The sequence below is a fragment of the Ziziphus jujuba genome, chromosome 10 (assembly GCF_031755915.1).
Source record: "Ziziphus jujuba cultivar Dongzao chromosome 10, ASM3175591v1".
Lineage (NCBI taxonomy): Eukaryota > Viridiplantae > Streptophyta > Magnoliopsida > Rosales > Rhamnaceae > Ziziphus > Ziziphus jujuba.
The window spans coordinates 27,185,323-27,205,617 of NC_083388.1; the positions used below are offsets into that span (position 1 = coordinate 27,185,323).

Here is a 20,295-nt window from a genome sequence, read left to right on the forward strand (position 1 = left end):
CCCTATCAAATTTATGTTAGATACATACACAAAAATAAGGGAACTTATTTTATTAATGAACTTTTTTTCAAGTCTAAATTATCAAGTGGAAAACTGTTTGGTGTTCTTAATTAAGATAAATTAAAAAATGTTGAAACAATACCGTTATCTCTAAAATAAAGTCATTCAGAATAATAAATATATGTACGTAAATGAAAAAAATTTGATATATATATATATATATATATATATGCCTCCAAAATGTACTGTAATCAATAAGAAGGGAAAATATATAATAAGTAGTTCTCCAAAGAATATTAAAGAATTATTCGAGGTATAGGTTTTGAATGGTCTTAACAATAAATAAAGGTACATAAGAAATCTCTGAGGGCTAGAGCTGGTCTCTAACATAAAGTTTGGTACCATGTACTAAATACTAATTACCAACATATACATATATGGAAATGTATATAACTTTTAACAATATGGGCACATGCATGGGTGCCCACATATACGTACACATATATTATAATAATTGAGACTATGTATAAAGAATATGAATTAAAGGAGCTACGGGAGTAAAATATATATCTATATCTATATATATATATATATGCAATTTTAATCCATAGGGAATATAGTTTCTATTTATTAAACATATACATTGGCCATATAATTATAAAGGGTTACTATGATATATATATATATATATAAAAGAGAGTGGCCAAAAACTGAATTGTTGCGGTCTTTCATCGAACCAAACTTTTCCAGCAAATTTTTTTTTTCCTGTACAAAAATATAAAGGAGTGGGTCTCTAAGAACTGAATTGTTGCTGTCTTTCAGCCAATCAACTTTTTCCTTCCAATACGATGTCGTTAGAAAATCTAGGACAAAAGGAAAGATAAAAGCTACATGGGGGGATGATAAAAACAACAATTGCAATGAATGAATTCTCACTCTCAACTTCTTCACTGCACCGCCATAATTCTTCATGACAGCACACATTTATGGGTTTGGTGAGCTTCTTTACTGCCCCTCCCTACTTTTACCTCGCCATACCCTTCTTACTATAACTACTTGTCAACAAATTAAGATTCTACTCTTTACTAATCAATATATATATATATATATATTATATGATCACCAATCATTTTCATAAACATGAACATATATATAGAGATCTAACTTACCAAAAATAGAATTGGAGAGTTTGGAAATTTTTGGCCAAATTTTAAAGAATAAAAAGTTTTTTACAATATTTTATATATCAATGAAAAACCAAACTGATCAAATTTTCAAAATTCAAAAAAAAAAAAAAAAATGTATGTTGAGAGTTTTCTCCATATCTCCATAACTTTTGGTTTGTTGACTATATTTACTACCCATAGTAAAGCAATTCACCGGTAAGAGCAATAATGAAGGGGCAATATTATTTAAGTTGATGTGTATCGCTCTTTCGAGCCATTAAATGTTTGTTCATGTAACATACCTGGCCAACTTTTCTTCATATGCTTTTTCCTAGTAGAGAGCATTACAGAATCCTTGTCTGAATGCTGGCATGGAGATGGAGTACTACTATTGCAGTGGTTCTGCTGGTGGTGGTTCAACTCCCGAGGCAGATTTTTCTATGGCCGTAAACGATGATCGTCAACATCATGATGTTGCCAATGCCATGTATTTGGTTTGGGAAGATCTGACTGTTATGCTTCCAAACTTTGGCAATGGAAGACACACCAGGAGGTTACTCGATGGCCTCAATGGGTATGCTGAACCTGGTAGAATAATGGCAATTATGGGCCCATCTGGCTCTGGAAAATCCACACTCCTTGATTCTTTATCAGGTTTTTTCTCTCTCTCTCTCTCTCTCTCTATATATATATATATATATATTATATCTGATACGTATATGTATATGCATATGTATATGTCTTTTGGCACGCATATATATGCATATACAACTAGTTGCTTTGTACTGCATACAGATGCATTGTCTTCATTAGAAACTTAACCAAAGGAAAGAGAAAATGCATGCAATGTGTTCTTATTTAGCTTATTCATATGACTATGATGTTCTTGCTCTAGCATTTCTATATCATAATCAACCACAACCAAAGTCTTAATCAATTTATATGCATATATATATATATATATATATTTGCTGTTTCATTCATACGTTTTAAGTAGTGTAGATCTGCTACTGTTGGTGACATTTTAATTACTGTAGCTCTACTACTACCGTAGACGAGGTCACCCAGTTTTCGGTGCGTGCTTACATCCTATTACGAACAAAGCTATGTCAGTATAGGCGAGGTCGCCCACTTCGTGTCCTATTACGAGTAACAGGACTATCATATTTGGTCTTGTTGCTGGATGATCCTATCATTGGTAATAGAAAAGCAAATCTCAATCAAGGGGTGGCCGATCTCACCCATTATAGAAAAATTTCAATAGTTAAAACACAAAAAATTTAGGAAAATCAAACCCTTAGCCTAATGGATTTTCTGGGCAGTTTAATTTATTTTCTGGTTTTAATATGAGTTGCATGGCTTTCAACATCAAAATCATGTTCCTAGAAAAGAAAAAAAAAATAAAAAATTAATGATGATGGTCATGGAGTGTGTTGGGGTTGGAAGATGAGACTAAAAAGCATTTAAAACAAGCTACAGAGATTTAAAAGTAATAATATTCAAGGCTTTCCTATGAACAGTCTATCTTTTCTTCTCTTGCCTGACATGCAAGCTTTTGTCTTTTGCTCCCAAAGTCCACAACAAGTAGTCAACCATGGTGAAAGACAGATGCCAAATCAGTGCCAAGTCTGAGCCTGTCGAACACACCATTAGATCAGAGAAATTTTCTATTTCTAGTAAGTCACTCTGTTCGTGGCACTGAACTCTCTTCAACCCACATGTGACATTGTTCCTATCCTCTCCTCCTTCTCTTTACCCTAGAAATTCATTGAATACAGAATTTAATATTGTTTTCAATGAGGTCTAGAGCTTGCCAATTTGATAATGAGTTTGTATTTAAAGTGGTAGAGATGTTGGAAAAATAAATGCCATAACATCGTCTAATGTAGATAAGTATAAAAGGACAAGTGACCTAGTATTTAAATACATAAAAAATGTAGCATATAATTTTTTTTATTATTTATTTAAAAAAGAAATGTTGTTCGTGATGAAAAATATATACATAAAAGATATTTGTTTTAGAAGTCGAAATTTGTTAACCTAAGTAAACCAATTGATCAAATATGAATATATTTGTCAGTAGGTATTTTTTTTTTTAACAGGTTTTTACAGAATATTTGTTGTATAGTTTCCATGAACAAAAATTAAGAAATTTATAAGAACAAAGTATTAAAAATGGAAATAATAAAAGTGAAAGAAGAAGAAGAAAAGCACTGTTGAGGCAGAGCTTTCACCAATCACCAATTATGTATCTTGAACTAATTTCACACGTATATATATATATATATATATATGTTAGCTTGGCTAGCTGTCATGAAAATTAGTACACATTAGCCGTCCATACCACCAATTCAATCTTATCCTTGCGGCTTATCTTTTTATTTTTATTTTTTTTATATAAGAATTAATATGCACTTTCAACGACATATGTATGGTAAGGTGTTCAACGTATCTATTCACCAAAAAAATGTGTTAAACGTATTTATATTCTATCGTACGAAATGTATCTACCTACCATCTACATATGACTCGAACATTAACTAAATGTTTTTATTTTTTTTATTTTTTAATAAATAAAAGAGTAAAGAGAGGGTTTAAATTTTCAAAATCCAAACACCTAATTACATGTTATAACCTAATTAATACTTTATTTTATCCCTATATACGATTAACCTTTTTAAATTTTTCAATGTTAATAAGAAAAAAAAAATGTGTTTTTTACTGGTGTAATAATTCATTATTATCAAAACATGTTAATAGACCTACATATATATGTCATTTTGACTCAGATCCATTCGATAGCTTTGATCCAAGCATTTTAATCTTTTTCATGCCCGTTTTGGATATTTGTCATGTAAGCATCTCTGATGCAAATTTTCTTGCTTTTCAAAAGAGAAAAATAAAAATAAATAAATTCAAAAGAAAAAACATTCTGCTTCCAAAGCTTATAATTTATATTCCAGAATCATTTATGCTTTGATTAAAAGATTTTAAGCTACACGTCCATATTAACCCAAAAAAAAAAAAAAACTACATGTCTATAAGTAGCATTATTGTCATAAAACTAGATAAATTTTCATATACTTACATATTTTGCAGGTAGACTCTCAGGAAACGTTGTTATGACAGGAAACGTTCTTCTTAATGGGAAGAGGAGGAGGCTAAATTATGGTGTTGCTGTAAGTGAATCCATATTATATATATATATATATATATATGCATAAATAAATATCCCAAAGAAGATGTAAACTTGATAATACCACTAATGGATTCAGGCTTATGTGACCCAAGAAGATGTACTGTTAGGAACACTAACAGTGAGAGAAACTATAACATACTCAGCTTATCTGAGGCTTCCACCAACTTTATCCAAAGAAGAAGTAAACGGCATCATAGAGGCGACGATTATGGAGATGGGTCTCCAAGACTGTGCTGATCGGAATATTGGGAACTGGCATTTGAGAGGTATAAGCGGTGGGGAGAAGAAGAGATTGAGCATTGCACTTGAAATTCTCACAAGGCCTCGTCTTTTGTTTTTGGATGAACCAACCAGTGGGCTTGACAGTGCTTCAGCTTTCTTCGTTATTCAGACTCTCAGAAACATTGCTCGTGGTGGACCAACTGTTATCTCCTCCATCCATCAGCCAAGTAGTGAAGTTTTTACACTCTTTGATGATCTTTTCTTGCTTTCTGGTGGCCAAACTGTTTATTTTGGACCTGCAAAAAAGGCTGTTGAGGTAATTAATTAACACATAGCATAATTTAGATTACTATATATGTATGCTTATATGATGAATGTTACAAATTTTATGTTTATATGCATGCATGCAGTTCTTTGCGAAGGCTGGAGTTCCATGTCCACGTCGAAGAAACCCTTCCGATCACTTTCTTCGCTGTATTAATTCGGACTTCGACAAGATCACAACAACTTTAATGGGCTCTAACAGGATGGATATATGTAATAGTGTATGTAACATATATTATCAGTCGATATTTTCCCCACTTTAGGTGATAATTCATATGTTGAATCCTGACTTCAATGTCGAATTCTTTTTCTGGGTAGAACAGGGAATCGAAATGTGCTCAGATCCTCTAATGAACAGAGCAACAGCAGAGATAAAAGCAATGCTGGTTGAAAAATACAGATGCTCCGAGTACTCATTAATAGCACGAGAAAGGATTCGAGAAATCTTAACCATAGTAAGCATTCATGTATGAACTATGCTGGAAATAGGATTTCAATCGAATTTATACATAACTTTTATGTTATCTTGTATTGCAGGAAGGACTAGGGAACGAAAGAAAGAGTGGGAGCCAAGCAAAATGGTGGAAGCAACTATCAGTATTGACTCGAAGATCTTTCGTGAACATGTCAAGAGATGTGGGATATTACTGGTTAAGAATCGGAGTGTATATAGCATTGTCTATATGTGTTGGTAGCATTTTCTTTGATGTTGGAACAAATTTTGGAGCTATCTTGGCTCGTGGAGCTTGTGGTGGCTTTTTATCTGGTTTCATGACTTTCATGTCCATTGGAGGTTTCCCATCCTTCCTTGAAGAAATGAAGGTAACCAAAATTTCCATAAATAGAAACTAAAATTGAAAATCTTCCAGTTATTTTTGCTTTTCTAACTCACTTTGAAACTGCAGGTGTTTTACAAGGAAAGACTCAATGGGCATTATGGGGTGGCTGTGTATATTCTGTCAAATTTCCTGTCTTCTTTCCCATTCTTGGCTTTGATGTCGCTTAGTACTGGGACTATAACTTACTACATGGTGAAATTTAGGCCTGAATTTTCTAACTACTTGTACCTCAGCCTCGATCTGATCAGCTCCATTGCAACTGTGGAAAGCTCCATGATGATAATAGCTTCCCTTGTTCCAAACTTCTTGATGGGAGTCATAATTGGAGCTGGATATATAGTAAGAGCAGGAACCCCCTTTTTTCCTTTTTTTTCCCGAGATAAGAACAGAAACTTTTCAATCGTTGAAATATTGATCATGAATATCAATCATGGCTATTTATCATCAACGTGCAATCTGTGTATGCAGGGCATCATGATGATGACCTCTGGGTTCTTCCGCTTGCTGCCCGATCTTCCCAAACCAATCTGGCGTTACCCAATTTCGTACATCAATTATGGTGCCTGGGGATTGCAGGTAATTTCAATTCTCAACAAAACTGCATATCACAAAACTCTTTCAATGTCGCCAAAAAACAGAGATGACATAAGGCAAGAGAATCAGAAAATCTTATAAATAATTGTGAATAGTAAAAGAAATGCTTTACGCTTTGAATACTCTACTCTCATTCATCTCCTCAAGAAAATCTATGGACAGAAGAGCTCACTGCTGTTATGTTGTGAAACATAGGGAGCATACAAGAACGATATGATCGGGCTTGAATTCGATTCCTTTGCACCCAATGGCCCAAAGCTGAAAGGCGAGTTCATTCTTAAAAACATGCTGGGCGTTCAGCTGGATCACTCCAAGTGGTGGGACTTGGCAGCTGTGGTCTTCATTCTTGTATCTTTTAGGCTACTCTTCTTTGCTATCCTCAAGTTCAAGGAGAGAGCTTCACCTTATTATCGAACATTTTACACAAAGAGAACTCTAAGAAATCTCAAGAAGCGCTCTTCGTTCAGGAAAACAGCAGTATCTTTCCCTTCCAAGAGGCATCAACCCCTGCATCCATTGTCTGCTCAAGAGGGTTTCAATTCTCCACTGCATTAAAAGTAGATACACTAATATATTTCTTAATTCCAGAAGCACTTATAGAACAGATTTATTTATCACTAACGGATATTCACTGTCTTATTCAGAACTTCAATAAAATATGTTAGATGCCTGCATAAAGAGAGAGAATGCGGTGGCTTAATACAACACAGCAACAAAGCAAATTCTTTACCAAAACCTCAGATAGAGAATGTGTGGCATGCAGCAGAACCAGAATGTTGAATTGTATTGTGATTTGGACATCCCCAATCTTATAGAAATAGTATGATATTCATTTATCAATCAATAATCATTTGGAATATCTAACAGTATGGAAACATATCACCTTTAATATTTCTATCTACATATTGATTTCAATGCATGAATATGATTGAATGCTCAGCAGGTTTAACATAAATCTTAAAGTAAATCCCATGACACCAGAACGATTTAGATTTGTTCAAAATAAGGCAGGGCAGAGAGGAAACAAAATGAAAATTTCATCCAAAAGCAATTTCACCAATCTAGTTTGGCATGCATAATGTTCCCCTTTCCACATTAGGTCCCTGAAATCATAAGAGTAAAATAATTAGCATGCTGCATATATATGATTTCTTCTCCAGTCAATCAGGAGAATCAGACATGAATAATACCCACCATCTTACTAAAGCAAAGAGAATCACTGAAACAACTAAAATCCTGAACAGAAAAGCAAAGAACAAATTCAAATAAAGGCATTATTTTTGAAACAGCAAACTTGATGCCTGTAAGAACTCTAGAAAAGACGGACCATTGCAAGCAATATAAATTTTTCTAGACCAAGAAAGTAATACATCTCAACAAGAGCAACATCGCATGAGGAACTAGAATATCCATTAAAATCCATCTTTGAAATTATCAAGATATCACTGGGTTCGTTAAACATCTCTATATTTTACATGCACAATCTCTCTCTCCCAAATAATAATCAAAATTACATTGCTCATAATTCATTTGCAAGTTATACATTAACAGCAATTAATTAAGAAAGGAATGGGAACTCATATGCATTTCCAAAGCACCAAATAATCAGGTCCAATGATGCAGCCAGTCAGCTACTGCTTTTTCTCGTTGGAAACTCCATTTTCAGTTCGATTGTCAAACCCATGGTATGGAACTTCAATCATGGGTCTGGGAGGTGGACGCCCATCGAAGTCCTCCGGAAAGAGTTCAAAGTCAGGGCCAAAGTTGAATTTGACCTCACAATTTGGTTGATTGGGAAGAGTATACATTGAAGCAGCAGGATAATAACGACCACCATATAAATCTTTGAAAGCAACCCCTTGGCATACCCCATTTTTGAAAAAACATATCTCGCTTCCTGCGTATATAATACTATTAGCCAACTAGTGGCTCTTCTAGCTAAAAAAAGTCCGGATTGGAGTATCATTCTAAGTAAACAAGCAGAGAATTAGAAAACCAAAGTGAATGTAAAACCAAGTTCAGAAATCCTAATAAAACTGTGGAAATAACATCTATATGGCAAGTTGCTAGAGAAGGCAGCCAAATTTCACCATAACAAAGTTATTAAGCTAAATTGTGCTCCCTAGATTTTCTTCAAGGGAAGAACATACAAATCAACATACAATAGCATTTTTGAATATGCTAGACTAGACTGGTTATAACTGGATACACAGAGGATCACTAGAACTGCTTTTAGAGTAGGTTGGGAATAGCCCCAGCCAAATATCAATTCTTCCAAACTGCGAACTAATACACAATAAACTATGAGTTTAAGATAAAGTATGCCTTTTATGCTAGTAGATTGAAAATCAGGGTTAACCTTGTCCACTTACTTCGATCAGGTGCCGGTAAACTTCAGTTTAGGCATCTAAAACCCAAGAGAAAAAGACAAAATTTGCAGTCTAACTAAATCTCATGTACCTAAACCACTTTAAAACCTAGATACAACAATAGATTTTGTTCTTTAAACAGAAGATTCTGCATCCCAAGTATCTACATTTGTAACAAATGCCAACACATGATCGTTCATCTAAATCTCGTAGACATACACAGATAGCCGAGAAAATCGAAAATCAACTTAAAGTGTCATAACAAGGAAGAGCTAACACATTCATATTCAGCACACGAAGTAAAAACAAAATTTTTAAAATAAAAAAAAGATCAAATTTCATACAAGAACAAACACGGATGTTGAAACTTGACAACATCCACATTCTAGTAGATAAACACAACCACTCACCAGGAACCACTTTGGGAGGATCCTCCTTTGCATCAGGTGCACAAACATAACGCTGCCCCTTATACCAAACCAAATGCGGCGGTTTCGGCGCATATGTCCCACCATCCGGCAAGTTGATATAGAATCCAATAACATCACCTTCCTTATACCCTTCCTCTCCATATTTCTCCCTCAAAGCCTTATGCACCTTACTTCCATCAATATCCCTGTACCCAAAACTATTCCCGTCATACCCAACCGGTGCCTGAAGGTCACCTTTCTCCGTAGACCAGCCGAGCCGGGTATGCCCCGAAGCACCCAAATACACCACCTTTATTTCAAAGTACCAAGCTCCTTCCACAACTCCCCTAGTAGCCCTAACCATTCTATATCCTTTAGTACTCCCAGCACTCAACCTATCTTCGCTCAGTTCAACTTTTTCAGCCTTGTAGACCTTCGACAAACAGATATTCATATCCGGGGAATCGTCGTTTTTGTCAGGAAATCTCTGCACCGGAGTGATCAACACTGGGTCCTCGGCAGGGGCATTGTGGTTGTTATTCTTGTTCTTCTTTTTCCCTTTCCGAGTCGACTTGGTAACCCACACATTGTTGTTCTTCTTCTTCGATTTCTTCGAATTCGTTGCAGACGTCGGCGTAGGTACGGCGGCGCTTGCAGGACCGCCGTTGTCGACGGCCTTTTCGGGCAACGGAGTCTGCTCGCGGTCGGAGGAGGAGGGTTGGGTGCCGAGAGAAGAGAGCTGTTTCTGCTTCTTGGGTGGCGGGTCTTCGTCTTCTTCGTCGTCATTGTCTTGGGATTTGACGGACTCGGAGAGATCGTCGGAGGCTTCGGCGTCGGTTTTGAGTACGACACCGTTTTGGGGCTCAGAGAGTGGAGGGTCGGTAGGTTCGTTGGTAGGTAGGTCAGTGGGTTCGGAACTGGTGGTGGTTGTGGTGGTGGCAGTGGGGTTTGCTGGTTCGTCTTCTTCGTCGTCTTCGTCTCTGTAGGCAGCCTGAAGGGTATCCATAGCAAAGACCAATTGGAAAGGAAGCTTGGCTTGTGCCAAGGGTTCTACTAATATGGGAAATATTGGTTTCGAAGCGAAGGAATTTCTGTTGCTTTTCGAGCACAGAGAGAGAGAGAGAGAGAGAGAGAGAGAGAGAGGCCGAGGAAGGACGAAGGAGTTTCTTCTTCTTCTTCTGTAGCTTTTTGCAGAGAGGGAAATCGAAAAAAGATTGGAAAACCAATTTCCGACTTCTTTTCTATATGCATCCCACAATAAACTATATACACTAATATGTTTCTTTGACCCATTTACTAAATATTGGACTGGGCTGGATTTGACTACTAGTTTTTGTCAAGCCAAATCAAAATGGGCTAAAACTCAAAATGTTTGGACAAGCCCAATCCAAACTACAACCCCATATATATATATATATATATGTATATATATTCTCAAATAAAAATTAATTTGATCCAGGAAATTATGGCGGTGGCTATTTTTTATAAGCTGATATATTAGAATTTATTCGCAGAAGTTTTTCTGAAATAGCTTTTTAATATCAATAAAAACAGGTTAGTATTGATATATTATATGTGGTCAAATAAATAAAATGATTAAAAAAGAAGAAAAAAAAACAAAGTGGTGGTATTTGATAATATTTCATTTTTCAATCAACAATGACAACCCACTAACTTTTGTTTATGGAAGGGGACCAAATAAAATGCAAGTGCAAGTGGAGTTGAAGTTGAATTGGAATACTTTTGTTGAATTGTCCTTAAAATGCATTTGGAAGTTCTTTATGTCTAAATTCGACACCACAACAGAAAAAGTCAATTGTCTCTTTGTTCTAACTCAAGAGACCACATACCTTGACCCAAAAAAAAAAAAAAATATATATATATATATATATGAATAATACTTTGTGGAATTTAAAAAATTAAAAGAAAAAAGGTTTAATATTGACTTTGGGTCAACCAGCCGAATACGTTAGAGCTGATGGAAAAGCAAAGTAAATCCAACGGCTGTCATTTGGATTTTTCATTCTGGGAAGGGAATTTTGATCTTTTAAGAAATTAATTTGGGAAATTCAATTGTGAGTTTGGCTTTTTATTTCTTCATAATAGTAGCAGTAATGATGAGAAAATGATACGTGGTGGAATTTTTTGGGCACGTGCTTACGTTTTTGCTTGTGACAATAACCATAAAATATCGTATCAGTTCCAGGTCCCACCAAAAGAAAGAGGAAAAAAACAAGTTACAGAAATATTTTATCTGGGTGGGGGGGTCAACCAGAAAGCACAACCAGTTAAAAACTTAATTTTCTGATGAAGACAGGTGGTGAAATCAGAACCATAGAGAAGAGGACGAAAGTGGGTAGTGGAACAGAGGATAATTACTGTAGTTGAGTCATGCCGTCATGGTTGATAGTTGTTTCGGGTGGTTAGGTGGGTGGTTGACTTAGGAAGGAGACATATAAATATGATATGGGAAATGTGAGAGTGTACTGCACAACACCGTAACTAAGTAACCTAAACTCCCTTGACTTGCCACGCGTTGATTGTGGGCTCCACAATTCTCAACCCAATATCTCAATCTTTGCTATTTTTTCCTTTCTCATCAATGATCAGACCGTAACGTATATCTGCCTATCTTTCCCTGTAAAATATATTGAGTGCATAAAATTAAAAAAACAAGGCCTGATTTCTTTCTTTGCTTGCACCTTTCTAAAGCTCTGAGTCTCACAAACCAAGGACAACAACAAGGAAGGGATCCAAACCCAGCCATGCCTCCCAGCAAGCTCAATTCTTCTGTAATCACTCCTTCTCTCTCTCTCTCTCTCTCTATATATATATATATATATATATATATGTATTTATTGTTGAAACTTGTGACATCTTTGACGTTGATTGGTCTGTTTAGTTTAAGTTTCAGTTTTGCAATTAGGGTTTGAATCTCTGGTTGTAAAGATTTTATCTTTTTGTTTGGTTACTGTTTTCGTGTGACTATGATCAGTGCCAAGTGAACTTAATTGGGATCAAGGAAAAACAAAAATGCTGTTGGAGTTGAAAATTTTATTTACTCTTTTATTGTTTTCTCAAGAATTCAAGATTATATTAGAGCGGAGTTTTTTTTTTTTTTTGGGGATATGTGGAGTCAGCTGGGATTTTTTTGTTTGGTTGAATAAGCTGGTTTTGTTGGAAGAAATATGTGCCTGTGGACCAGTCTGGAATGTCTGTGATACTAGGAAAGACTCATGCGGTTATGATATGTATTTGTCTATGGTTATACAAAATTTAGTCAATGTTAGATGCTTGGAAACCTTATCCAATCATTTGCTGTTATGGATATGACGACAAACTGCTAAAAGAATGTTTGAAGCACTGTATTTTGTTTGTATTCTTTTGGAACATTAACGTTTTGATCCATATGTCGAGAGAAGTTTGTCGGATATGCCACGGAAGATACTCCTAAAATATATAACATAAGCAAACTGAGAAATGTTGGTAGAAGTTTAAGTAGTTAACAACAAACATGGTGCAGTGCAACTCTTACTGTTCAACTTTATATCATTTCTAATCTTAAACGATGAATATCTATTAAGTTTTTGTTTTTCTTTTAATAGTAACCTGCGAATTTACGACCTATTTAATCAGTGTTGAAACTTTAACCACCCAATCTAAGGTTGAGTTGGTTTCATGAGATTGTTGGAATGTTTATAAAGATATTATTTGATTAACTAATGTGCCAACAAGCAAATAAAGAAGAAAAAAGAGCCTTAAGAGGAAATACAATTACGCACTTTATCTCTAATAAGGTTACTTGTTCCTACATTGGTCGGTCGTACATGGATTTCATCTACAAAATCTGTCTATTTACTGCTTATCAATTATCAATCGATATGCTATTTCTTCATTTACTTTCTATAATGTTCTACCTACTCTTTATTGTACAATGCATTTACCGAAAAGGACCATCTTCTTTTGGATGGGATACATTTATCTGTGTTGCTAAGAACCTTGTTACAGTTCGATTACATTACTCAGTATGTAATCTTAAGATGCTTCCTCTGGGCAGGGTGAAGCTAGCGTTTCATGCTCACAATCAGAGAATGGTTTTCTTAGTTCACATTCTCTACTAAACTCGGAGAAGGCAGTGCAGGAACTCCTTCAAGAATCTCCAGTTCAGGGGTCTGATGACCACCTTATAGAGTTCTCAGAGGCTATGAGAAGTATGATCATGTTTTATCTTTTGAATTGTATAACATTAAATGGAACTATTATTTGTCACATTGTCTAAGTATGATGCTTATATGGTATACAACCAATCTGTAGCTGTTGCAAAGGCATTAAGACGTGCTGCCGAAGCAAAGGCTTGCGCTCAAGCTGAGGCTGCTGAATGGAAGCGTAAATATGAGCTGGAGAGGATGCGGAATTTGCAGTTGGAACATAAAGGTTTTTGAGCAATTGAACACCATAAGTTTATTGATATGCTCTGTCTTTTATTATATTTGACAACAATCACTAACCATAAATGACATAAAACAAAGACTTTCCAGATGCTGGTAATAAGACTAAAAATTCTTTACTCCGCTTTCTGTTCTAAATTTTGCAGTTTTATCTTACAAATATATAGTGAAATATACCCCTTTCAATAAGGTAAATATGAATAGAAAGATTCATGTTTCCCTTTGTCTCTAGAAACTCCTTAGGTTGAATTGCTTAACTGTTTCGTAGAAAATCCAACAGTAGAGGTTCTTTCCACAGCCACATCCCATAATACCTGTAAGACATTATCTACCTGGAAGCATGAAAGGAGATTCCACTGTTGTAATGTCAGCTGCAAACTCATAAAGGGCCCATTACTTATTGGATATATGAAGTCCTCATTTTACATAAACAAGTTGCATTTATCAAGGTCAAGGTCTTCAGATAGTGTTCTGGAGCATATCTTCTTTATTTTTAATTTTTTATTATTTATTTTTTTGCCCCCTCTTCACTTCTGATCTAGAATTAAGATAGAAATATGAAATTAATGAAACAATAGTAGACAGAAAATGAAGGGATAAATAAATGAATAATAGTTAAAAGATGGTACCACCAAAGGTTTAGCCAGTGGATCTATAGTCTGCATCTTGTTGGACGAAACATCGAAGACCATTTTAGCTCTTTACTCAAGCTACTTAATTCCATATTTTCTATAACTTCTAAGCCAGAAAGCCTAAGTATGAAGCTTCACATTTCTGGATCCTTTTTGACCAATCAATGAAACTGTGCCTATCGTATGTGTGCACTCAAGAAGTTATGACTTCTTCCATATCTTGTGGCAGTTGTTCTACCTTTCTCTCGCCCACTTCACTATGGCCATATGTACTTGATTCCCTTTATTGTATCTTAATATTCAGTTCTAGTTGCTTCTGCCATTGCAAATTTGTAACTTTTGTTCTCTCTATCATCTGAAAAGTATTACAATCATAGGCCTTTAATTAACATTCAGTGCCCAATCCTTTTTCCTTTTATCTTATTTTATTCATCCTTGACATCTTAATTTTGGAGAATTTCCTTTCTTTGTTCTTTCTTCTGGAGGAGAACTCAAAATTCTTTTTTCATTCTTTTATTTTTATTATTTTCTACTAGCAGCAAAATTTTATCATCCAAAAAAGAAAAAGAAAAGGTTTCTGTGTTTCTCTGGATTTTTTTGGCCACAATACCCGGTTGACTTCTTGATTCCCATCCAAATATTGAAACTTGGATAATTTGTTTTGTATCCGCTGGCTTGCTAATCAAATTTGGACTCATTATCATCAGATTGTGGGTACTCCACTATCAGGCAAAGAAATTTGTGAAAAAGCTTCGCAATTGGTGGACTCAAAGTTCTGTATGTAATGCAATGGGAATCATAACCTTTATTCTTCCAGGTCTTGCCTGTGGGGAGACTGGCAAGGATTCAAGTAGGAGAATATCTGAAGGTACTTGCTTTGTCTTGCACAAATTTAATAGTCATATCGATGCTTCGATTAAAGAAACCTTGTAGATGTTTTTACAGAAGACAATTTCCCTTTCTACTCTTTAAGAAGTGAGGTTTGCTTCAAGTTATAGCCTCTACAAGGACCAGAAGGTGGGAAAAACATATATTGATTCACAAGAGTGGTAATGCATTTATATTTTGATGGTGAAATGACTTGTTGTCCTTATAAAGCATATTTGCAGCAAAAGACCACACATATAATTTGGACTTACTTTATTATTGGGTTCAGCAAAAACAAATTGGTTTCTAGCAAACTGTAATATTAGGGAGAGGTTTGGTTGGAGATGGTGGTTTCCTTGGGTGACCCAAAATATGCTTGTCAAAGATATAGTTATAGAAAGTTAGAACCAATATAATTCACTATATGGTTTAACCCGTAAGATTTAGTGCTCCATTGTAAATTCATGCTAGCCCATGTACTGAGTTTTGCCTTCTCTCTCTCTCTCTCTCTCTCCCCTCTGCCTATCTTTTTCTTTATTTACTTAATAATTTTAATTAATCATGGAATCTTCTGGATGACATTACAGAGAAATCACTTAAAGAGCATCATAGTGATGATGAGAGGATGGAGACCTTGGCTAGCCAATCTAGTATGCAACCTGAATACTGTTGTGGGAGGAATGGAATATGTTCTCATGAGGTTCTTCGGGATGGGGAAGCTGATTCTGAACCCAATTTTCTTCCTAATAATAAATTTATGAGAAAGGTAATTTTATAATATATTTCGTAAGTCCAGCTAAGTTTCATCTCTTTAATTCAATTTTAGCTCCTGCCGTATTGTATATATCTTTGTTTAATTGTTTTCTAAGAATCACCAGATAAAGGACATTAACCCATGAACCCTTGTATATCTACTGCAATTTTATTATGATGAGCTCTTTTCAGTCATATAATGTGAAGAGAATCTGTATGTTAAGATAGTCTCACTGTATATTAAGAACATATTGTAATATGAGATAGTCTCACTGTATACTAAGAACATATTATACACATACTACAAGATATTTAATTGTTGAACAATGTCAGTGCACTGGGTTGTCCAGATTATATTACTAAAACTATATTTGCTTGAGGCAGGCATCGTTTAAACTTTCATGGTGGTGCAAAGGTGAACACAGTGACCAACACAAGCATGACATTGTTTCTTTTGAAAGAGGAAATATAACGACTGCTGAGCGTAGCAGTAGACAGGTGTTATATGCTGTCTATGCATAAGGATTTCTCTTTTACCCACTAGAGTGAACAATCATTTATATTTTTTGACCTTTCTATTCTTTACCTAATACTGCAACAAAGGTCTGCAGGGTTCTATTCATCTAAGTGTTGAATTCACTTTGCAGGTGTTGCCCATTGTTTGTCTAATTAAAAACTCATATTTATTTCAGATTTCTTTGAGGTGGGAATCTGACCCACAGACTGTGCTTATATTGACCAAACCAAATTCAACTTCTGTTCAAATTCTGTGTATAGAAATGGTCAGGTGTGGATATTGAGATATCCTTACTTTTCTGCTCTTCTGAAAGTAAACTTCCATTATTATGCTAGATTTGAGCTCAGATAAATTCAAGACATGATATGAATGTGTCTAAGAATGGCTTCTAAATTTTATCTACATTCTAGTGTGCTACAATACAATTCGTCATGATCTCTTCCATTACTGGGCTGATATAGGAGTTATAGGCATCTACTTTCAATTGTTTACTCACTAAAAAATTGTGATTTGGGCCAAATCTTTTTCCTTCCTTACTCTTCTTCTTTAATTACCAGATGGCTGAGAGCGCAGAAAAAGTTAGACATTTATGTGGAACCACGTGTGAGAGCTGAACTTCTTTCTGAGTCATCTGATTTCAACTTTGTTCACACCTGGAAAGATGGTAAGCATTGACATTTTGTGAATTAAACATGAAAAAATCTGCTGTTTTGTTTTTCTAGTTTGGGAGCTGACATTCCTATCTTGAAGCAATTACTTTGACCTTCAGGAGTAATTTCTTTTTTATTTTTTTATTTTTTTTATAATGCCATTTACAGTGACTTACAAACACAACCTTATGTTAAGAGTCATACAAGTGTCTGACTGTACATTTCACTTTTATTTAACTAAAATGATGTAATGTTTTCATACTTTAATTTGGTTTGTGACTTTGTTATTTAGAGTTTCATATTGTTGATTGACAGCTAATGAAATTATGCTCCTGCATACAAAAGTTGATCTCGTGGTAACTCTGGGTGGGGATGGAACTGTCCTCTGGGTATGTGATGATAATGTTTTTGAACTTAAGAACAGTAATAGCTATCATGTTATTGTGGCAAGTCTTTATCAGTACTTTCACTGGGTATCTGTTGGTTCTATATTTTGTGGACTTATCAATCTGATCTGTTGTAATGAAAGCATTTTGGAAGTAGTTGTTAAAAACAAAATAGTTTCAAGGATGGTTGAAAACATAGTAAGGGAGCTTGTGGGTGTTATGTGCTGTAAATGTATTACCTAATAACATGTCCTCACTATGGCCTGGTGAAACGAGGGGGAAAAAGCGTACTGTAGCAACAAACATGTGATACCCAAGAAGAAAATCTATGGATATGTTAAGCAAATAAATAAAAGAGAATAGGAGGAAAAAGAAAAAAAAAAAAACATGTATATTACTATACCTGAAACATCGATTGTAGTCTAGATAATTAGTATTATAAAGATTATGTACTTTAGTTTCCTTTGCCCCCCCCCCCCCCCCCCCCAAAAAAAAAAAAATAAAATAAAATAAAAAATAAAAAAGAGAACTTCCTTTCTTTGGTTAGTTTATGCTTGTTTAGTCCATGGAATTATTTTCTTTTTCTTTTTGTTTTACGGGGTAGATTAACATTTTACTTAATTAAACAAGGGAAGGAGAGGAAGTTTTCGAGGAAGTTTTAGTAATATCTGTTAATATCGAAATCAAGGGACAAAGCACTTCTCTTTTCTTGATGCAGTTTCATGTTATATGGGTGCTTGAATCATAAACTAGTTATCTTAGTTAGACCAGTGTAGTGTCTAGCATCCTACTTTTGCTAGTAAATTACAAACTTTTCAGTTAGTTCGGTATAAGCTGCTGAATACTGTGTCTCATTCATGGAGTTCATATTTTCTTCTAAATAAGGTCTAGAACCTTTTGCAATTGAAACCAAGTCCACTTTATGTCGGTGCTCATTTTTAATAGATTTTGCCATTTAGTATCTAAGTCTTGGACTCTTGGGTTTAATGAATGCCTACCCTTTTTGTGCAGGCGGCATCCATGTTCAAAGGACCAGTTCCTCCTGTCGTTCCATTTTCTTTAGGGTCCCTTGGCTTTATGACCCCTTTTTGTATCCTCAAGAATATGTTGCATATTCTTTTCTCGAGCATAAAATAACCATTCTTCTGAATACATTATTGTTGAAAACTTCTTAGTCACGGAATATCTTTCTGATTTGACATGCTTATTGACTCTTCCATGTTTTGCTGAAATGGTGATCTTTAACATAGTTCAGACAGTGAACATTACAGAGAGTGCCTCAACTCCATTTTAAAGGGTCCAATTAGTATCACATTGCGCCACCGTTTGCAGTGCCATGTTATCAGAGATGATGCTAAAACTGAGTACGAAACTGAAGAACCAATACTTGTGTTGAATGAGGTTACAATCGACCGTGGGATATCATCGTACCTTGTAAATTTGGAATGCTATTGTGACAACTCATTTGTCACAAGTGTCCAAGGCGATGGGTTAATTCTATCAACAACATCTGGGAGTACTGCATATTCACTGGCAGCTGGTGGATCAATGGTTCATCCCCAGGTATGTTTAGTCACCATTTCAGTGCATATATGGCTTGGGAACATATTAGTTTGCAGTCAAAGAGGTGTATCCAACTCAAATTGAGAAACCAGTTGGTTTTTGATGCATATTTCAAGTGAATATTGGGATAGAGAAGGATTGACATGGCAACATATGAAGTCAGAAAGGGAACATGCTGTTGCTATGATCTGTCTGGTTATAATGAATGCTGATTTTATTTTCCATCTTTGCAGGTTCCTGGCATCCTATTTACTCCAATATGCCCACATTCCTTGTCCTTCCGTCCTCTCATATTACCGGAGCATGTAACCATACGTGTGCAAGTGCCCTTCAATAGCAGAAGCCAGGCATGGGCATCATTTGATGGCAAGGACAGGAAACAGTTAAAACCTGGGGATGCACTTGTTTGTAGCATGGCTCCTTGGCCTGTTCCTACAGCATGTCTTGTTGATTCCACCAATGACTTCTTGCGGAGCATACATGATGGTCTCCACTGGAATCTGAGAAAGACTCAGTCTTTTGATGGCCCTCGGGATTTATCATAACAAATATCATTTTCCCTTGTACCCATTGTTAGCTTTGAAAGATGAAAACAAAATCCCATTGGAATCTGACCTATTAGTTTTTTCAAGAAAAAAAGGGAAACCAATTCTTAAAGGCATGTAACCCTATTTTTTTTTTCCCCCTTAATTTTCTTGTTAGTTTTTGATACTCCCCCCAATCCAAAGAATAGCATGTATTTGTAACATACTTGTAGAAAGTTCCAAACCGTATTGAAGTACTGTATGCCAATGGTTAATGTTGACCAATTTCTTCTGAAAAATTTGTATAAGTAAACTATATCATTAAGCAAACTGGTTGTCCAAATTGTTAATGTAGAAACCCTGTATTATGGATAGGAACTGTGAATTATGGTTATGTTTCATCTATTCCCTACGTATACAGGAGGAAAAGCTTTTTATAGTTTTTTTCTTTTTACTACTCTGCACTGCATACACGGGAGGAAAACCATGTATGCTATATGTATAGAGGCCAAATATTCAATTATGAAAGGAAGCATACAAAATTATATATAAAAGAAATAAATAAATAAGAGAGAGAAAAAAAAAAAAAAAAAGAAGTAAAAAAAGGTCCTATATTTTAAAGGGGTACCAAATTTGAGTATAAGTCTCATATAGCCTTCTCTGGTCCCCGACCTCAAGCTGCCTAGGTTGTAAAGGTCGGGAAGTACACCAAACTCTCTACCCTGTACTCTTAATTACGCCAGTGAAAGATCGTAGACTTGTATCCCAAGCATTCGCAACGCATACACAAACATATGTGTGTGTATATATATATATATATATATATTAATTT

General features: G+C 35.2%; 3 protein-coding genes across 6 annotated transcripts; 2 read left to right on the forward strand and 1 right to left on the reverse strand.

The window, feature by feature from the left end:
* The first annotated feature begins 769 nt into the window (after window positions 1-769).
* Window positions 770-7,267, forward strand: LOC107412465 (ABC transporter G family member 15). Of its 2 annotated transcripts, none has more exons than XM_016020241.4 (10): window positions 770-1,820; window positions 4,266-4,345; window positions 4,442-4,903; window positions 4,998-5,132; window positions 5,235-5,366; window positions 5,449-5,733; window positions 5,817-6,089; window positions 6,219-6,326; window positions 6,540-6,901; window positions 6,989-7,267. In XM_016020241.4, exons 1-9 carry the CDS (start codon window positions 1,538-1,540, stop codon window positions 6,897-6,899), a joined length of 2,118 nt encoding a protein of 705 aa, XP_015875727.2. In that variant the 5' UTR covers window positions 770-1,537; the 3' UTR covers window positions 6,900-6,901; window positions 6,989-7,267. The 2 variants fall into 2 exon arrangements, with proteins under 2 accessions (XP_015875727.2, XP_015875728.2); XM_016020242.4 differs by lacking the exon at window positions 770-1,820 and adding an exon at window positions 3,944-4,020.
* Window positions 7,268-7,737: 470 nt separating this feature from the next.
* Window positions 7,738-10,343, reverse strand: LOC107412466 (protein TRAUCO). The gene is made up of 2 exons (XM_016020243.4): window positions 9,124-10,343; window positions 7,738-8,241 (listed from the first exon to the last, which is right to left on the reverse strand). The coding sequence occupies exons 1-2, from the start codon at window positions 10,127-10,129 to the stop codon at window positions 7,976-7,978; spliced, it is 1,272 nt and encodes a 423-aa protein (XP_015875729.1). The 5' UTR covers window positions 10,130-10,343; the 3' UTR covers window positions 7,738-7,975.
* Window positions 10,344-11,727: 1,384 nt separating this feature from the next.
* LOC107412467 (NAD(H) kinase 1) lies at window positions 11,728-19,868 on the forward strand. 3 transcript variants are annotated; one of them, XM_016020244.4, is made up of 12 exons: window positions 11,728-11,915; window positions 13,181-13,334; window positions 13,438-13,557; window positions 15,021-15,071; window positions 15,658-15,836; window positions 16,208-16,321; window positions 16,516-16,610; window positions 16,898-17,004; window positions 17,306-17,379; window positions 18,388-18,466; window positions 18,632-18,939; window positions 19,173-19,868. In XM_016020244.4, the coding sequence occupies exons 1-12, from the start codon at window positions 11,889-11,891 to the stop codon at window positions 19,482-19,484; spliced, it is 1,620 nt and encodes a 539-aa protein (XP_015875730.1). In that variant the 5' UTR covers window positions 11,728-11,888; the 3' UTR covers window positions 19,485-19,868. The 3 variants fall into 3 exon arrangements, with proteins under 3 accessions (XP_015875730.1, XP_015875731.1, XP_024926763.1); XM_016020245.4 differs by lacking the exon at window positions 15,021-15,071 and having other exon boundaries at window positions 11,730-11,915; XM_025070995.3 differs by lacking the exons at window positions 11,728-11,915; window positions 13,181-13,334 and having other exon boundaries at window positions 14,911-15,071.
* Window positions 19,869-20,295: the final 427 nt, after the last annotated feature.